General features: G+C 35.4%; 2 protein-coding genes across 2 annotated transcripts in view; one reads left to right on the forward strand and one right to left on the reverse strand.

Annotated features, from left to right (window-relative positions):
* Positions 1-3175: 3175 nt before the first annotated feature.
* Positions 3176-8026, forward strand: LOC125659829 (uncharacterized). The gene is made up of 3 exons (XM_056150853.1): positions 3176-3392; positions 6765-7110; positions 7975-8026. Exons 1-3 carry the CDS (start codon positions 3176-3178, stop codon positions 8024-8026), a joined length of 615 nt encoding a protein of 204 aa, XP_056006828.1.
* A 2979-nt stretch (positions 8027-11005) lies between these two features.
* The window catches only part of LOC125659061 (location of vulva defective 1-like), a 62722-nt gene continuing 54105 nt past the window's right edge, over positions 11006-19622 (reverse strand). Inside the window, exon 7 of the mRNA XM_056150458.1 lies at positions 11006-11153. Within this exon, the coding sequence (XP_056006433.1) occupies positions 11113-11153 (41 nt within the window). The 3' untranslated portion in view covers positions 11006-11112. The remainder of the gene's footprint in view (positions 11154-19622) is intronic.

Raw genomic sequence — 19622 nt, forward strand, 5'->3', positions numbered from 1 at the left:
ACGAAATCTCTCTCACAACTTTCCATTCTTGCATATTTAATTCAAATTCTAATATAAGCTTTTATGACCACCTTCTGTCCTGCGTCCGTTTTGGGTAAACTTTACACATTCACTTTATAACTTCTCCAGAGGACGGGCCAATATAACTGAATTTGCAATAAAGGATTCCTGGGTTAAGGTTATTCAAAACTATTCAAGGTGAAAATAACGAAGAGTGATCAATCTCATAACTCCTACAAGCATCATTTTGAAAGGAGAGATGAGAAAGAAATATCGTGGTATCATTTAAAAATCGGGGCCAGAAAAGACAAAAATATATGAAAGATTCGTTAATGAATGAAAGGTGAAGATAACGAACAGTGATCAATCTCATAGCTCCTATAAGCAATACAAAGCAGATAGTTGGACAAACACGAACCCCTGGACACACGAGAGGTGGGATAAGGTGCTTAGGAGGAGTAATGTTGATAAATAAGTGTTCAAATCATGGTCCCCACTGACACGGTGGGACGACGATAGGGAATCAAAGTTTACATGTTTATATACATGTACATGTAAAGGAGTAAACAATCTTTCCATTAGTCACATTAACATATGAGCGTCCTCAATTGGTACATATTGAGTTTTGTTCATATCATGATCCCAAAGCATCAAATTTGGGTCATCATTATATCAAACTATATATGGAGGTAATAATCGTACAAATGGAACAAAAACAACACACCGATGTATTCATATCTGTATTTTAAATACTTATAAAGGACTTCTGCACCCTGTTTTTAATACCACTTACTAAGTGGTTCTTGAGAAGATTTTTAAAGATTTTCCTCAGATATTTGTATGGGAAATTTGATTCCCTATTGTGGCCCCATCCTACCAATTGGGGCCATGATTTTAACAAACTTGCACATGCACAATCTCAGAAAGCTTTCATGTAAATATCTACTTTCCTGACCCAATGGTTCTTGAGAAGAAGATTTTTAAAGATTGTCCCTATATATTTGTAAGCAAAACTTCGATCCCCTATTGTGACCCCACTTTAAACCCGGAGGTCATGATTTTTATTAACTTGAATCTGCACTATGTCAGGAAGCGTTCTTGCAAATGTAAATGTCTTTGACACAATGGTTCTTGAGAAGATTTTTAAAGATGTTTTCTATATCTTAGTATGTAAAACTTTGATCCCCTATTATGGCCCCATCCTACCCCTGGGGGTCATGATTTTACCAAACTTGAATCTGTACTATGTCAGGAAGCTTTCATGTAAATATAAACAGTTATAGCCTAATGGTTCTTAAGCAGATTTTCCCTATATATTTGTATGTAAAACTTTGATCCACTATTGTGGCCCCATCCTACCATCAGAGGACATGATTGTGATAAACTTGAATTTACACTATGTTAGAAAGCTGTCATGTAAATTTCAGCTCTTCAGACCCAGTCGTTCTTGAGAAGACGATTTTTAAATGATCCATCCTATTTTTATGATTATCTGCGGCAAAGCCCTTCATTTGTACTAACTTAAAAGACCTTTACACAAGGATGTCTTTTGCCAAGTTTGTTTGAAATTGTCCTAGTGGTTCTGGAGAAGAAGTCGAAAATGTAAAAAGTTAACAGACAGACGGATAGACAGGCAGACGGACAGATGACGAACAACTGGTGATTAGAAAAGCTCGTTTGAGCTCTCCGCTCAGCTGAGTTTAAAATGATAAAATAGGTATGTTGCGATATTGATATTTTTTTTTTATTAATCATCACACATATACCTGTATCAACATCAGAAAATTACAATTTTCCTTAAACAACATCATCAAAATTTCACAGGAACTGGTTGAAATGATAAAATCGTATGCGTAACAATTTCATGAAATTGTTTCTTTAAAAAAATATTTTTAAAAATTGTGAAAAATAATGGGAATTTATCGTATAATGGACTTGATAAATCATTTAATGAAAACGGAGTTATTACCCTTGAATTCAATACTTTGGATTATTAATTAATTATTCACATATAACTTAAACTTTTGAAATATTTTATGGTTAACAATATTTTCTGCAACAGTTATTGAAAAAAAAACTCCAAGAAAATTTATGTTCCTGTCATGCATAAATCTTATTAAACTACTGACTTTGCGATATCTTACATAATGTATTATGTTACAGGAGGGTGGAACTACGTTAACATAGTGCAGATTCAAGTTTGTTAAATCCACAAGGGAGTGGGGTGGGACCACAATTGGGAAATCAAATTTTACGTGAAAATATTTAGGGAAATTTTTAAAATATTTTTCTCAAGAGCATTGGTGGCATAATTAGTCACAGTAATGTGCTATCATTGACAGGTAGTGTAAATTCAGATTCTATCTGGGTAGAATAAGATCATGATTGGGGATCAAAATTTTACATCCCCAAACATTTCATTCCCTCCTGTATTTTCAAAAATGAAATCTATTTCCACTCTACTCCATTATATCCACACCACTCTCATTTCTGTCAGAAGCTATTAAAATACTGTAGACGTATTATATTGATCAAGATTCATACAAGCTTACTCCTCCTAGGCACCTGATCCCAATCACCTGATATCAATTAACAATGGGTTGTTATTCTTGGATGTGAATTCCATATACATGTATTTTAACTTACAGTAATATTTAAACATTCATTCATATATCTTACTGTGTAAAAGATATAGACCTAATTCAGAAAGTACTGCAACATTAGAAGCTTTCTTTTGAAAGCCTAATATGTCTTTCAAAATAGTATTTTCTATTTTCTTAAAAGGCAACTTTGGGAATTTATGTATCTTTAAAATCAGTAATCCAGATTTCAGATGAATATGTAGCAATAGGTGATATGAGAGCCTGATACATTTTAAGCCTTACATGTACTTGGACAGAAAGATCATTTTTAAAAGATATTTTAGATTTAATAAGATTTATAGAATTAACTATAAATCCATTTATTTTTGCCAGACTTAAATATATTTTATTTCTGAGGATTTTTTCGGAAACACTATTCCGGAATCCTACCGGAAATAAGTTGGCAAATAGAATAGCATTTCCTTTTATGACGAGGCAATTTCGGGAGAACGGTGAGATAACAGTCGAGACAACATTTTAATTTTTTATAAGATTCAGAAGCTACGGAAAATAAGTTAAATTGTAGAAAAAACATGCCAAAAGAAAAATCAACGAGGGCGAAAAAGAAGAAGGGAGGTGAAGTTATGAGAAAGGGGCGAACAAATAAAAATGTGGAAGGACCAGTTGAATTTCAAGAGCAGACGACAATGGAGACATCAACAAATTATGGATTTGAGGGAGAAATGGATGTATCACCCAGAGATGAACCATCGGGATTCCGCATGGAGAATTCCAGGGAAACCATTCGAGGTACACAGGGCATAGATATACCAAACATGGTCAACAGTTACAACAATGTCATTGGACTTAATGTTTCACAAGAAATTAAAAACAAAATAGTCAGTGGTCAGTATGTAGAATTGGCAAAACTGTTGATTAATTCTAATGAGCCACAAAAACAAACAATTGTAATGGTGAATGGGGAATTACAAACATCCGAGAAAAATTCCCAAAAAAAATCAACAACATTGAACAATGGACGGATGCATTTATAATTTTTTGCAGTATTTATTTAGAAGCACATCCGGCAAAAACATTAGAAATTTTGAAATACATGAATGATGTTAGGTTAGCAGCATCTAGGTCAGGAAATCTTGGATTTAAAGAGTATGACCAACAATTCAGATTAAAAATGGCAAAGAACCCTACAAAACCATGGGGTGAGGTTGATTCAGAATTATGGTTGATGTTTGTTTTACCTGCTGTTAAAACTCTGTCTGCTGCTCCAACTTACCAGAGTCAGAGTAAAAAATGCTACAATTACAACTACCAAGGTTCATGCTTCAGATCACCCTGTGCATATTTGCATGTATGTATCAAGTGTGGGGGTCAACATCCTATCAACAATTGTCAATCAAAAAACATCAGCACACAAGGGGAAGGTTTTAGTAATTTTCGTGGACAGGGAAATTACAGATTTTCAAGGGGTCAGTACCAAAACACAAGAGGAAGAGGGGTGTTTCAATTCAGAGGTCAAAGGGGAACTTTCTAATGTATGGAAGCTTGGGACCACCCCTATAGATATAAACAATTTAGAATCATTGTTATACAGTTATCCTAAAAAAAAAATATATATATATATAGCTTTAGAGCATTTGCAAGGATTTAGATTTGGATTCAGATTAGGGTACAAAGGGCCAAGAATAGGGAGTGAATCAGATAATCTTACATCAGTCAAAAAACACCCTGAGAGAGCAAAAGAAAAAATAGATAATGAAGTAGAAAAAGGAAGGATAGGGGGACCATATTCAAATAAACCAATATCAAATTTAAAAATATCGCCAATAGGCATTGTACCAAAAAAAGAGGGAATGTGGCGATTAATTACACATCTATCTTTTCCAGAAAATAACGGTGTTAATCACTACATAGATCCCCAAGAATGTACAGTAGCTTATACATCTTTAGATCAGGTTTTAGAAACAGTAGCTAGGTTGGGAACAGGAACATTGCTGGCTAAGATGGATATAAAATCTGCATTTAGACTAATGATAATCCATCCTGGTGATTTTGATTTGCTAGGTTTCAAATTTCAAGGTAAATATTACATTGACAAATGTTTACCAATGGGTTGTGCAATGTCATGTAATCTGTTTGAAAAGTTTTCAACATTTTTACACTGGCAACTACAGAAACAGACAGGTATTGACACGATTTATCATTATCTGGATGATTTCTTATTTATTGGAAGAGTAGGTACTCAAGAATGTTCACATTTAATGGAAGAGTTTCAGAATTTGTGCAGTTTGGTGGGTGTACCGTTAGCAAATGAAAAAACAGTAGGGCCATCTACAAGCATTATATTTTTAGGTTTAGAAATAAATACGGTTGATATGGTTGTAAAAATTCCTCTAGAAAAGGTAAAACAGTTGAAATCTATGCTAAATATGGCCCTTATTAAAAAGTCATTACAGTTACAAGAAGTACAAAGCATAGTTGGAAGCTTAAATTTTTTCAACAAAGGTGTGCCAAATGCAAGAGCATTCAACAGAAGGTTTTATGATGCTACTTGTGGGGTGACAAAAGCTCATCATCATATCAAAATCACAAATGAGTTTAGGGAAGATGTTAAAACTTGGTTACTTTTTTTTTAGAACAGTTCAATGGTGTTAGACTCTTGCATGAGAGTGATTGGCTGAGTAACGAAAATATGAAATTGTTTACAGATAGTACAGGCAATCCAGATTTGGGATGTGGGGCATACTGGGAAGGTAGATGGGTTTTCTGGCCTTGGCCAACAAAATGGGATTTAGGTATTTTTAAAGAAATGTCATTTTTGGAGCTGGTGCCCATTGTATTAGCTATTTACATATGGGGCGAAATGCTCTTTAAGAACAAGAGGATCATAATGTACATTGACAACAATGCACTGGTGTCAATTATTAACAAACAAACATCAAAATCAAAAAGAATCATGTTTTTGATAAGAAAGTTGGTCCTTATATTGTTAAAAAACAACATAGTATTCAAGGCAAAACATATAGCAGGTACACAAAATAGTATCGCAGATGCACTGTCACGTAAACAGTTTAAAACATTTCAGGAATTGGCTCCACAAGCAAACAAGATACCAGAAAAAATACCAGTAGAATTTCAGCAGTTGATGTTAGAAATGAAGTAAACAACTTGTTACATCTAGCAACAGCCCCAAATACTCAGGAAACATACAACCAGGGACTAAGATGCTTTGAGGAATTCCAGGATTCCCTAAACTTTAGCAAAATATGGCCCCCTACGTTAGAGCAAATAGTTCTATTTATAGGTTATATGTCAGCAAAACATCTCTCAGTGGCAACAGCTAGAACTTACATTTCAGCTATTTCTTACAAACTAAAAATTCAAAACAATAGGGATGAAACTCAAAGCTTTCTGGTTAAGAAACTCTTAGAAGGATTCAGAAGAAAGGTCAAGAAAAATGATGCCAGACTGCCAATTACATCAAATATATTAAATCAAATACTACAAAGTTTGCACTTGGTTTGTACAAACTACTATGAATGCAAACTGTTTCAAGCCGCCTACACTTTAGCATTTTTTGGTTTCTTTAGAGTTGGAGAAATGACAGTAAAAAACCAAAAAGATCTGGGACATGCAATTGAATATGAAGACATAACAATGTTTACAGAAGAAAATAAAATCCAAATAAAATTAAAGCATTCCAAAGTGGATCAAATAGGGGAAGGAGAAACAATTACTATTCAGAATAGCCAATTTGGGTCTCAAATACAACCAATTAAGATTATTCAAGAATATCTAGCAATACGACCTTCAGTGCAGGGGAAGTTGTTCTGTCATTTTAGTGGACAACCACTAACTAGATACCAATTTACGGCAGTTTTAAATAAAGTTTTGTCGATAATAGGGTTAGAAGGTAAAAAATACAAGTCTCATTCATTTAGAATTGGGGCAGCAACCAGTGCAGCAATGTTTGGTATGTCAGAGGAAGAAATCTGTAAAGCAGGAAGATGGAAATCTAAAGCATACAAAATTTATGTTAGGATGTAATCATAATATAAATGTAGGTGTAACCCTTAAGACTGTCATATGTTTAAGTATATATGAAAATGGTTTCAAGTCATATAATTATATAATCTTGTCATGTCTCTATATATACACTTTCAGAACAACAGGTATGGGTAGTGGGCTCATCAATAGTCAAAAGAGCATTTTTAGCAGCTAGAATCAGACCAGATGGAGTTAACTTGGGACTAATGGATAGATTAAATGTGTCTATTTGGTGGCAAGGAAAAGGGGGTATGGGCTGGTATGAAATGTACAACAAGATCAAAACATTGCTGAAAGTTGCTGACCCTCCTGATTACATTATTCTACATTGTGGTGGTAATAATATTGGGTACACACCAATCAAACAGCTTATACAAGATATGAAAGGTACAATTGACAAAATTTGGAAACTTTTACCCAATACAAAGCTTGTATGGTCGCAAATATTGCCTAGAAAGAACTGGTATTCATCAGATAGCATAGAAAAAATAAATAATTCTGCAAAAAGAATCAACAGTTCAGTGGCGGCTTATATAGTAAGGAATGGGGGATGTTATATCAAGTATTTGGATATCAAACTTGTAAACACAAATCTTTTTGAGGCAGATGGGGTCCATATATCAAATATAGGCAATGAAATTTTTCTCAACAACATTAGTGCAGGGTTAGAACAATTTATAACGAATGGATGGCAAGTGTATCCAAAGTTATACTAGAATTTGGACGGGGTATTTTGTGGCAAGGTCTTGGCTCCAGGAACTAGCCGCTCCCCCCCCCCCCTTGGTGGCGGTGGCTTCAATGGTTAATATTGTAACCATTTCCGCCATGTGGAAGAATGCGCGTCTGGTTCCTGTGATTGGACATTGAATGATTTGATTGGACAATTTTGTATGTATTGAATTATTTGGTGACAATTTGGTCACATATATATATGATACACTTTGATTGCCGCTCACCGGAATCATAGTCATATGGTTTTTTGTTTAATTGAAAATTGACATTTTAATGATTGATGTTTGGGGGTGATTGCAAATCGTCTCATTGCCGTCAACCGGAATGAGAAGATCTGCTAAATTTGTTGCTTGATTTTATGATATAACATTAGGCAATGATGTGTTTTTGGCCTGTACCATTTGGGTGTCAATACACAGGTGTAATTTACATGGTAAAATTTTAATGTAAAACTTTAAAATTTTACTCATTGCCTAGTTGCCAAGACCAACAACAGCCACAATGGGGAGGGGGGTGTTGTTATAAAATACAATAAGTGCAAAAAATAAACTTGTATATAGGTAAACATAATGTTATGTCTTTATTTCCATCCCAGGACAAGGTCAGCTTACAAGTACAATGTACACTACAAACTGCTATCATTTTGAAGTTTTGCAAGGCTGGTCTATAATAATTGAATAATAAGCTTTTCAATCTTATCACAAGGCTAGCACTTGCTTGTCTAAAACTTCCATTTGATGCAAATATCAATCCTAAATATTCATATTCATTAGTTATTTCAACAATATCTCCTCCAAAATAAAAACAAAATGGTTCATTGCTAATCTTTCTCTTTTGAGAAAATCATGACTTTTGTTATATCAAGATTAACATATCCAGCTAACCCTAATCCTTGACCACGGATAACTCCGTTTACCTAATCAGGATATAGGGCTCACGGCGGGTGTGACCGGTCGACAGGGGAAGTTTACTCCTCCTTTACACCTGATCCCTCCTCTGGTGTATCCAGGAGGGGGGGGGCGTGTTTGCCCAACTATCTATTTTGTATTGCTTGTAGGAGTTATGAGATTGATCACTATTCGTTATCTTCACCTTGCATACACTTATTATTCATATCTGCATCGCTATCATGAGGAAATGACTATTAGTACAATTGGCAAAGCTATTGAAGGCAGAGAGATTGGAAACGTAAATATCACAGATTTAAATGTCCTGCATGGAATTTTGTACCTCAATGATAGAACATAAGTCAATGGAATCACATCTCTTACATTGTTATATCTACTCATGTAAGCGTCGAAGTATCTACTGTATTTCACGTCATTGGTGGGATGGATGCTTTTTGGCACAACGTCAATATTCTCCCCATCATGCATGAGCCTGATTTCCAGCTTTTTAATAAAACCCACAGGAAGGCTAACATATATTCTGACTGTGGCCCTGGAGCCGATGTAAAGATAAGAATCATCCAATGGGGTCACGTGTTGAACTTTGGCCTCAAAACTGGAGCAAATCACTGAAAACAAACATAAAGTCAGCGAGTTATCATCAATCAACCATTGGAATCATACTGGTTTGTGTTAATATTTATTTGCATTCGACAGTTTGCATGCTAGGAATCACGGATGAAGAAAAAGTGAAGCTTCATAGATGTATGTAAAACTAAATTTTATGACAGCAATTAAATATACACCGTATTTTCAAGCTAGTAACGAAATACTTAGCTACTGGGCTGTAGAGACCCTCGGGGACTAACAGTCCACCAGCAGAGGCCTCGACCCAGGGGTCATAATGTAAAACTTATACGGTACCAATTTTGATGCACCAGATGCGCATTTCGACAAATGTCTCTTCAGTAATGCTCAAGCCGAAAATTTGGAAATCCAAAATAACAATAAAAAACAGAGTGCCAAAAATTGGAGTAAAATTCGTCTAAGGATCAGAGCTATGCACAAGGGCCGTACTTTCAAGCTAGTAACGAAGTACTTAGCTACTGGGCTGTAGAGACCCTCGGGGAGTAACAGTCCATCAGCAGAGGCCTCGATCCAAGGGTTGTAATGTAAAACTTCTACGGTACCAAGTTTGATGCACCAGATGCGCAAGTAACGCAAGAAAATTTCAAAGTTCTCGACATGTAACCCAGGCGTTCTATTCCTCAAGAATCGGTTTATTTTCAAACATATCTTTAAAAAAACATCAGGATATAGGACTCACAGCGAGTGAGACCGGTCGACAGGGGATGCTTACTTCTCTTAGGCACCTGATCCCACCTTTGGTGTGTCAAGGGGTCCGTGTTTGCCCAACTATCTATTTTGTATTGCTTATAGGAGTTATGAGATTGATCACTGTTCGTTATCTTCACCTTTCATCAGCTATTTGTCTGGTTTCATAATTTTTCAGGCCAAAAAACGACCAAATGAAATGACTACAATCAGCGTCTTTTCACTCCAAAATAACGAAACGACGATAAAGAAAACCTACAATTTAGCGACCAATTTTATCGTCTTTTCGCTTGGCGTTTTGTCGTCTTTTCGAGGCAGAAAGACAATAAAATGATAATAGGCGACTATGTGTGCCGAAATAACGAAAAGACGATAGAAGAAAACTTAGAGCTGACATGAATTTTTAAATATGGTAGAATTCTGACATGAATTCTTAAATATAATAGAGTCCTTAGTATTCGCTATATTTCTCTGCTTATCTGACATACTACATGAATATTCTATTATCATATGTATCAGGTTTTGTATGGTATAGAAGGAGACGATTTTTATACGCTTCAATTCACATTAGTGTTTCTGTATTACCTGCGTGAATAGCTTCGACAGGTAACACGGTTATCTCCAATGATAATGAAGCGGGTATATATTTATTGCAGTGACACATTTTTCAGAACATAAAAATCACAAAATTTTACAAATTACATACTAGGATACATTAAGACCTTTAGATCATTATATGTATTATAGCAACGTCTATAAAAGTGAATGGCTATTTAAGATTATAGATTTTCCCGTGATTTTTGCTATCTTATTTTGCAGGAATTCAATATATGATATTTGTTGTTTGTCGTGGATAATTGATAAATACATTTAGAAAAAAGAAATCATACCTAATAAAATTATGGTGCTCAAATATTTGTATTCTACTGAAGATTTTTTTTCTAAAACTACTTCTGTAAATATCATATCAGGCACATAGAAATGGGAGTTAGGGTGGGCTGGGGCCTGGTATGTCCCCTTTTCACAATTCACTTTCTTCGCTATTTTAACACAAATCCCACATTTTCTACATGCTAATTTCGATTAATTGGCTGTCTAACACCCCCTCCTCCCTATTTGTTTTATAAAAGTAGTGAAAGGTATTTGTTTGTTTGTCTGTTTGACGTCCCGTCGAGAATTGTTCTCACTCATATAGAAACATCGCCCGCTGTAGGTGAAAGTACTACCAATTTACACATATGCTTAGCACTTACGGTCGTAGCAGTGGGGGTTCTTTATCGTGCCAACGCCTGTCGCTAAACGAGACTTCAGCTTTTAAAGCCATATTCGAAAGAGTTATCTTTCTTTCACAATACGATTTTGTAGCGTTTAACAAAATATCCAATACCCAGTGATGAAGTCAGGTTTTGAGAATAGTTATCGTTTACTTTACATTCTTTAGAGTTTCCCTGCGAGATACAACAAAATGGAAAACGGATATATTCATATCTAGTGATCAGTCATCCAAGAATTTACTTTGTTAAACACCACTCTGATTCCATGCACAAGTACTCTGAAGTTGAAATAAAAAATATGCTACAGTTCCTCATTGACAATATCTTCGTGGTTTCTGGAGATCAGGTCTTCCAACAGACTGTTGGAATTCCAATGGGCACGAATTGTGCTCCTTTGTTAGCTGATCTGTTTCTATATTCCTATGAAGCAGAATTTATTCAAAAACTTTTACAACTAGAAGAAAAATTCTCTTGCTGTGGCCTTCAATTCGATATTTAGATATATCGACGACGTTTTGTCTATCAACAATAAATATTTTATTCATCATATGTCGATTCGATATATTCCCGTGAGCTCGAATGAAAAGACACCACAGAGTTGTCCACTTCTGCTTTATACTTAGATATTGTATTGAAAGTAGATATTAACGGCAAACTGACAACTCAACTGATAGAGGAAGTTTCCCAGTTTACTTTCGGAAGGTCGGTGGTCTCTTCCAAGGCACATTGTATCTGAGTTCTCTCTTCCACCAATAAAAACTGGGCGCCACCAGATAACTGAAAAATTGTTGAGTGTGGCGGCAAACATCAATCAATTAGCAACTCAAATGACAAGCGGGATGATTGCAACTTCTCCATCGTCAACTTCCCATATTTGTGTACCTATATTCCATAATCACCTGTATATATAATATGGTGTTTATATCTCTCAACTGATTCGATAGGCAATACCTTGTTCTGCGTATGATCAGTTTTTAAATCGAGACAGACTACTGACAAACAGGTTGATGGTGTAGGGGTTTCAACAGTTTCATTTGAAGTCAGCATTTCGCAAATTATATGGTCATTATAACGATCTACTTTGCCGATACAACCAATCATTGGGTCAAATGCTGACTTATTTCATAACAATTGTTAGGCTGATATGGCTACGGATAACTCCGTTCACCTGATCAAGATATAAGACTTACGGCGGGTGTTACCGGTCAAAATCGGAAGGCTTTCTATTCCTAGACACCTAATCCCAACTCTGATTTATCCATGGACCCGTGTTTGTCCAACTCTCTATTTGGTATTGCTTATAGGAGTTATGAGATTTATGACTGCCCGTTATCTTTACTTTTCATTTAACACTTTATTTCATTTTAAATATTATTTCATTCAAAGATAGTTGGGCAAACACGTACCAGAGGTGGGATCAGGTGTCTAGGAGCAGTAAGCATCCCCTTTCGACCGGTCACAACTGCCGTGAGCACAATATCCTGATCAGGTAAACGGGATTAGTCAAAATCAGTGTGCCAAGAACGGCCTAACAATCGGTATGAAACACATCAGAGAGCATTAGACCCAATGATACATTGTATCGACGAACTAGATCGTTATAACGACCATAGAATTTGCAAAATACTGACTTCAATCGAGACTGTTGGAACCTCTGCACCATCAACTTTTTTGTCAGTAGCGTACCTCGATTGAAAAACTTACTATACACAGAACAAGCTCGTATGATGTAATAAAGTCACCGCCATTGTCATTCGACAAGAAATGGGCACCGATGTCTTATTCCAACTCGGATACCCACAGAAGGGGTAGGATGAACCATGACAAACGGTGGGCATTAAGTGGCAAGAAATGAAATGTACAGCAGTCATGATGTTCATCTGTTACAGTCAAAACTTGACGTCACAAAACAATACGCTGAAGCTAACTCGGTGTGTATTAAAAAGCTTATTGCCGCGCACAGGTGGAAACATTTTCAGCACGGACTTCCTTGAAAACATTGGATTGAAATTCCAATTTCTAAGTTGATTTTCAATCCACTTAGTTTTACTCTAATTGTATCACTTAATAATGATGTTAAACATTTGGTAGAACGTAATCAAAACGAAAGTGTGGGGTCTATATAAGAGATTAAAACCAAGACGAACATAATAATTAGTTCAAGTTTTATAAATCATCTAACTGATCCCAGAACAATGAGCGAGTAATAGGCCCGCGAAAACTGCAGTTCCTGATCGCAATCAACATGTAGCTTCCACTTCTGGCGCAAAAAATGTATGTAAGATTAACTTTGTTAAAATTCAATTCCACCACGCATGTGATCCGTATACCCCTTACATGATTGATTCATTGATTTTTTTTACGCGGTTTTGGCAATATTTCAGCCATTTTACGGCGGTTAACTATTTGAATCATGTTTGATTGTGAGTGTGTGAGTTCTCCTGACGACCCCCAGTGAGCCTACTCGTTTTTGAACATCACGGAAACGATCGTTTGTTTGCCAAGGGTGTTGTGATCCTTGAAACGGGACACCCTTTAACAACCGACGGACATAAAAGTTAAAAATACATAAACAGGTTAAACAAAATTAATTCGTGTATATAAACAGTTGTATCATAAAAGTTTTCAAATTTTTCTGTAAAAGTCGCATTCTTGTAAATATTGTATAATATAATGATTGTCAATATTTGTAAAAAGTTCTTTCACTGATTGAACACTATTAAAAAGTATATTTCGTATGGGCGTAAACTCACTACATTCTAAAAGAATGTGGTGTATAATTAATGGACAGTCACAAGATATGCATTCAGGCTGAAGTTCTCTGTTTAATAGGTAATAATGGGTCAATTTTGAATGTCCAATGCGTATTCTCGAAATAACCACTTCATCTTGGCGTTTCACTACGGTGTTACACGCATTGTTTACTTTGTTTTGAGTGGAATGAAGTTTACTTGTGTTACAGAAATCCCGATAGATTTGCCGAAGAGAATTTACATTTAGTTTAATAAAATATTTAAAATCAGTGTTGGGAATTTTGAAGTGTACAATATCATCTTGCAGTGCATATTTCGCCATTTTGTCTGCTTTGGTGTTGCCATGGATACCAATGTGACTTGAGATCCAGCAGAACTCAACTAGTTTACCTTTTTTGATTAAAAGATAGTAGCAGTGTAAGATATCTAAATTATATGGATGATCAATATTCATGTTTATTGACTGAAGACATGATAGGGAGTCCGAGAATATAGGAAAATGTTTGTCATTAGAAGTTTTATGTATTCAAACGCTGCATGTTTGTACGGTTAACCTTTCAAGAAAACACTGTATGTGTATATGGAACTCGATTTACAAAAAAGCTGTCACCATTTCCCCTGCATATTTACGCATATTATATTGATATCACAAAAAAGTTAAATTAGCAATTACAAGCGGCGCTTTTATGGTTATGAACAAGATAGCTGCAGAACTGTAGCTCTCTGGGAAAATATTGGAACCGATCAGAGATCTACATATCCACTTCGTATGAAAAAAAAGTTCGATTTACGGCGCACAAAAACATGCGCAAGGTCGATGCCTTACATTGCTATATTCTTGTATTGCTGTTTCATAAAGAACAAGGGACGTTATTGGCCAAAATTGGCCGCGTTTCCAAAACCGAGCATATTTTGCAGGTAGAAAGGTGATGATTTTCTCGTTTCATTCATATATAACATGTACCATTTACTGATATTGAGAAAATAAAGTTACAATATTGCATTGTTAACTCTGACGCTATCTTCCGACGGTCGCTTTTTCGGAACGACGTCATCGACCTTATAGGATTTACAGTCCCCTGATTCTTCTAGAATATTTTTTTTTTAAAGTTACAATTTTAACTTTTTATTTAAAAATACTCATTGAGATCAAAGACTATTGAAAACTGGCATGCTATGGAAAATACATTATTCATTTACATGTAACTTTATCGTGGCCATAGACATTTTGCGGAAGAATCTTGTGTTAATTAGAGTGAGGGAAATAATGCGTGTATTTGTCAAAAATTGTTCAGTAGAACGCAATCATATTTTCGAAGGTGCTGTTCGATGTCCTCCTATTCAAATGAAATATGGAAAATAAAATGGCTCTTGAATTTTCTTTTTCCTGTTTTTTCTCTTTGGGGGGGGGGGGGGGGGGGGTGGGTAATAAATATTAACACTTCGATTAAAAACGTCGATTGAGTCGGATAAAATTACTTGTTATGCCATGTACACCAAGGACTATATAACAGGCCTGCTTACATGTGTATCCAATATACATGTTGCAGTACATACGAATAAAATATGTCTGCCGCTGTGGGTATTTACAAAATATATTGAATAAAGTGTGGTAAATCATATGTACATGTACTAAACGATACAAATTTATGTTGCATGAATGGGATATCATTTTGTTGGGTACAGCAAAACACGTCAAGTAATATGCATGTAACCAGATGAGATTGATAAAAGTTGAGGTGTCATTAGGCTTGTCAAGTTGTTCCCATAGCAAAGAAATGGTCGTCATCCCCCCCCCCCCCCAAATGGAGGGACAACCCCTCCTCAATACTACGGTGTCTAAATATTTATATCTATACATGTATATACACATGTACATCATGCCGAATTACCTTTGTTATATATGTGTACCTGTAAATGTGCATATTATATATATATATATATATATATATATATATATATATATGATCCCGTGGTGATCCGGGTTTGAGGTTTGAGTAGGTCCTCAGTACCCCTTGCTTGTCGTAAGAGGCGACTAAATTGGGCGGTCTTCGGATGAGATCGCTAAAACTGAGGTCCCGTGTCACAACAGGTGTGGCACGATAAAGATCCCTCCCTGCTCAATGGCCATAAGCGCCGAGCATAGGCTTAAATTTTGCAGCTCTTCACCGGCAGTGGTGAGGTCTCCATGAGTGAAATATTCTCAAGAGGGGCGTTAAACATTATTCAATCAATCAATCAATCATATGCGGTATAGAAAAATATCTGCCATGCACAACAATGGTCGAAGTTTCAAATCGATCACAGGTTTTCGACGTTTTAAAGAAACCACATCTCGCTGGAAAAAATAAATAATGATTTGCTGTTATTTTATTTTTAATTTAAACCGTTTTAAGAATCTTTGGAATCAATATCTAATTACTAATGTAGTAATATTTAATTTCAACATGCAACATATATACATACATGCATGTACGTTAAAACTGATGTAAGAAAACTGCTTTAAAAAAAAACCCGCACAAACACGACAATATTATTAGCAATAAGTTGTATGCATTATATTTGATATATTTGTATTAAAGATAGTTTAAAATTTAGCGAAAAAAGTAACAGACATCCCAACTATCTAGCTCTTGAGATACAGTGTATATAACGTATCAGTACCCATTTTTGCCGAAAATGAACGAATTTTGGTTCGATTTTTCTAAAAAGATAATAAATTCGAGTTATTAAAGGTCTATGCGTGTCTTTGATTTTTTTTTTTGTTTTTTTTAATTCAATTTATTCTTAAATAATCGTATTTTGAAACGACAGGACGTCCAAACATATTCCCGTGACCTTTAAAAACGAAAGTAGAATAATTTCCATTCTTCATACGGTGGATTTTTGATCCGCCTCCGTGACTCGAAAGGCAGACATCATCTGCATTTATTAGGTGCAGATTTTTATGGCAAACTAGGTAAAGCATTAATTGTTTGACTGGACATACATGTATTTATTAAATCGCAAAGTCAGTAAAAGTTTATGAGGTTAAATGATGGAAGAGTTTGCTTCAGTTCTATAACATGCAAAATATTGAATTTGCGTAACGAAAACGGCCGATTTCCGAAATCATTCTTTTTCAAAATTCATATTGTTTGCAGCCAACAACCGACACCATATTGATAATGAAAGAAGAATATTAATGGATAATTAAACATACAAAATATAAATATGGTTGTTGCATGCAAAAATTTTTTTTTTCAGTTCTATAACATGCAAAATATTGACTTTGCGTATCGAAAGCAGCCGATTTCTGCATTCATTCTTTTTTAAAATTCATATTGTTTGCAGCCAACAACCGACACCATATTGATAATGAAAGAAGAATATTAATGGATAATTAAACATGCAAAATATAAATATGGTTGTTGCATGCAAAAATATTTTTTCAGTTTTGTATCATGCAAAATATTGAATTTGCGTATCGAAAACAGCCGATTTCGCATTCATTATTTTTTAAAATTCATATTGTTTGCAGCCAACAACCGACACCATATTGATAACGAAAGAAGAATATTAATGGATAATTAAACATGCAAAATATAAATCTGGTTGTTGCATGCAAAAGTATTTGTTTTTGCTAAAGTTTATTCATAATTTATTTCAAATCAACAGATTCCGCTAAACAGCTCATCTTTAACGTATATTCATGACGTCATAATGAAATATTACGTCATTTTCATGTAAGTGGGATTAGAAGAACATCCTAGTTGTGTAAATGAAAAGAATAATTAAGCATAGTAGCGAGCGCAGGCTCGTACTGCGAGCTCTAATGACTAGAGCGCGGGAAATAATCCGAGCTAAATCTCAACCTCTAACAAGAATTTTTTTTTGACGCCAATCCCAGAAGTCCCTCGTACAAAATGGCGGATGGTTCGATTCGTAAAATAATAATTAAAAAAATCTTTGAAGTATTACAAACTTTTTTTATTTGAAAGGAAAGGATGACAATCATATTCTTCCCCCTTTCTTTTTCTTTTTAAAATATTGTCTAAAGAAATGTAAACAGTCACGTCACAACTACCAGGCTACGTCACAACACGCTCGTTGCATTTCCCGCTAAACTTGTTCCTACATTGGCGAGAAGAGCAAGACAGTAATCCTACGTATTAACAGTGAACCAGATCAGTTTTTCTTGTTTTCAATATGAATTTTTTGAAAATGTATTCAGATATGCTGCGCTCGCCCCAACGGTCACACCGTAATCATATTATGAAAGTTGAAAAAATGAAGAAGAAAAATCTCGGCGGTATATAGCCAATAACGTCCCTTGTCCTTTAATATAAAAAGAATCTTAACATATTTTCTTATCATATGTATTTCCAAACATACCTTCAAATATCAACAAACGAAATCATTAAAAGCTGTGAGTTTTCGGGTCGTATGGTGATTTAATGAACATTAAAAAGATATGTTTGAGCACAAGTGTAGTAGGAAAATATGTTTAGAATTTTTTTCTATTAAATTTATGAGAAGACAATACAAGACAAGAAATATTTGTAAACCACATATTCTCCCCACGGTGCATAATTGAAAAGAGTTGTACACATGCATCATTTAATTGATAGTAGTGCCAATCCAATTCAAAATATTGAGAAGACAAAATCTTGCTATGTCCAGAGTGGATTTACCATTTGACCTAAAAATTGATAGGTTTCATCTACTCCTCATGCTTATCAGTGTACCAAGTTTGGTGTAAATCAAGCAAATGATTCTTAAAATATAGAAGACAATATATTACTTTAGTATATGATTGAATAATTCCTAACTCTCTAATTGGCTGAGATCCAACAATGTTTGTTTTGTTTTGATGTTTTCTGCCACACTCAACAATTTTTCAGTTATATGGTGGCGCCCAGTTTTTATTGGTGGAAGAGAGAACCCAGATACAATGTACCTGGGAAGAGACCACCGACCTTCCGAAAGTAATCTGGGAAACTTTCTCACTTACCGGCGCGAGCGGGATTCGAACCCGCGCCGGCCATGTGATTTTGAGCGCAATGCTCTAACCACTCGGCCACGGAGGCCCCTCCAACAATGTAGAAATCATACTACGTTATGTTTACCTGCACGTGACCTTCCAGGTGAACACAAGGAATTATTTTTTCCACATAGGACCAAAAATAGGTCGGGAACTTCCAATTTGACGCGATCGATTATACTTATTTTTGCCGTCCAATGAAATTCCGCGTTTCTCACTGGGGTCGGCTAAGATTTCAGCAGGTTTGTTAACTGGTCGTCACATTAATAATCTTGAATGGTTTTTTAATCATTTAATCATATAATAAAACAATTATTGCTGTTTTTGAGGCTCGGTGAATATTGTACTCCTCAGGTGTCTAAATCATCGTATTAACCTCAAAAACAGCATTAATTGTATAATGTCCAGTATAACCCTTGACCTTTCACCATGTGACCGCAAAACCAATAGGGGTCATCTACTCCTGAATATGTACAAGTGTACTAAGTTTGATGTCTGTCAAGTAAAGGGTTCTCAAACTATTGAACGAACAGTGTATTTTCATTTCCAGTTTGACCCTAGACCTTTGACCAGGTGACCTCAAAATCACAAATGCTGTATATTTCATTTCTTGCCAATTTTTATTCGCCGGTGTTAACATGAATTTAATCTCATGAACTATGCGTCAATGTATAATTTAAATCCAATCTCATATAGTGCACATACTGGTCAGTTTATCTGAAATTTTATAACATATTTCCAAATATACACCAAGTGCATGTACCATGGTTTTACATTTAGAAATTTTGTGTTGAAGAAGCGGGGGGGGGGGGGGGGGGGGGGGGGGGGGGGGGGGGGGGGGGGGGGGGCTGTGGCTTCAAGTGAGCTCAGGCGAGAGTTTAGGTAAATATATCAAAAATATATATATTCACAATTTGAGTATAAATTACGTACATTACAATTGGTAATACCCTGAAGGCTGATTAATGTAA

This window comes from Ostrea edulis, chromosome 9 (genome assembly GCF_947568905.1).
Source record: "Ostrea edulis chromosome 9, xbOstEdul1.1, whole genome shotgun sequence".
NCBI classification, from domain to species: Eukaryota; Metazoa; Mollusca; class Bivalvia; order Ostreida; family Ostreidae; genus Ostrea; species Ostrea edulis.

Coding starts and splice junctions, on each gene's coding strand:
- LOC125659829 (XM_056150853.1), top strand. CDS start 3,176: ATGCCAAAAGAAAAATCAACGAGGGCGAAAAAGAAGAAGGGAGGTGAA. Junction 3,393..6,764: donor TTCCAGGGAAACCATTCGAG/GTACACAGGGCA, acceptor ATACACTTTCAG/AACAACAGGTATGGGTAGTG. Junction 7,111..7,974: donor ATATTGCCTAGAAAGAACTG/GTATTCATCAGA, acceptor TTTCCATCCCAG/GACAAGGTCAGCTTACAAGT.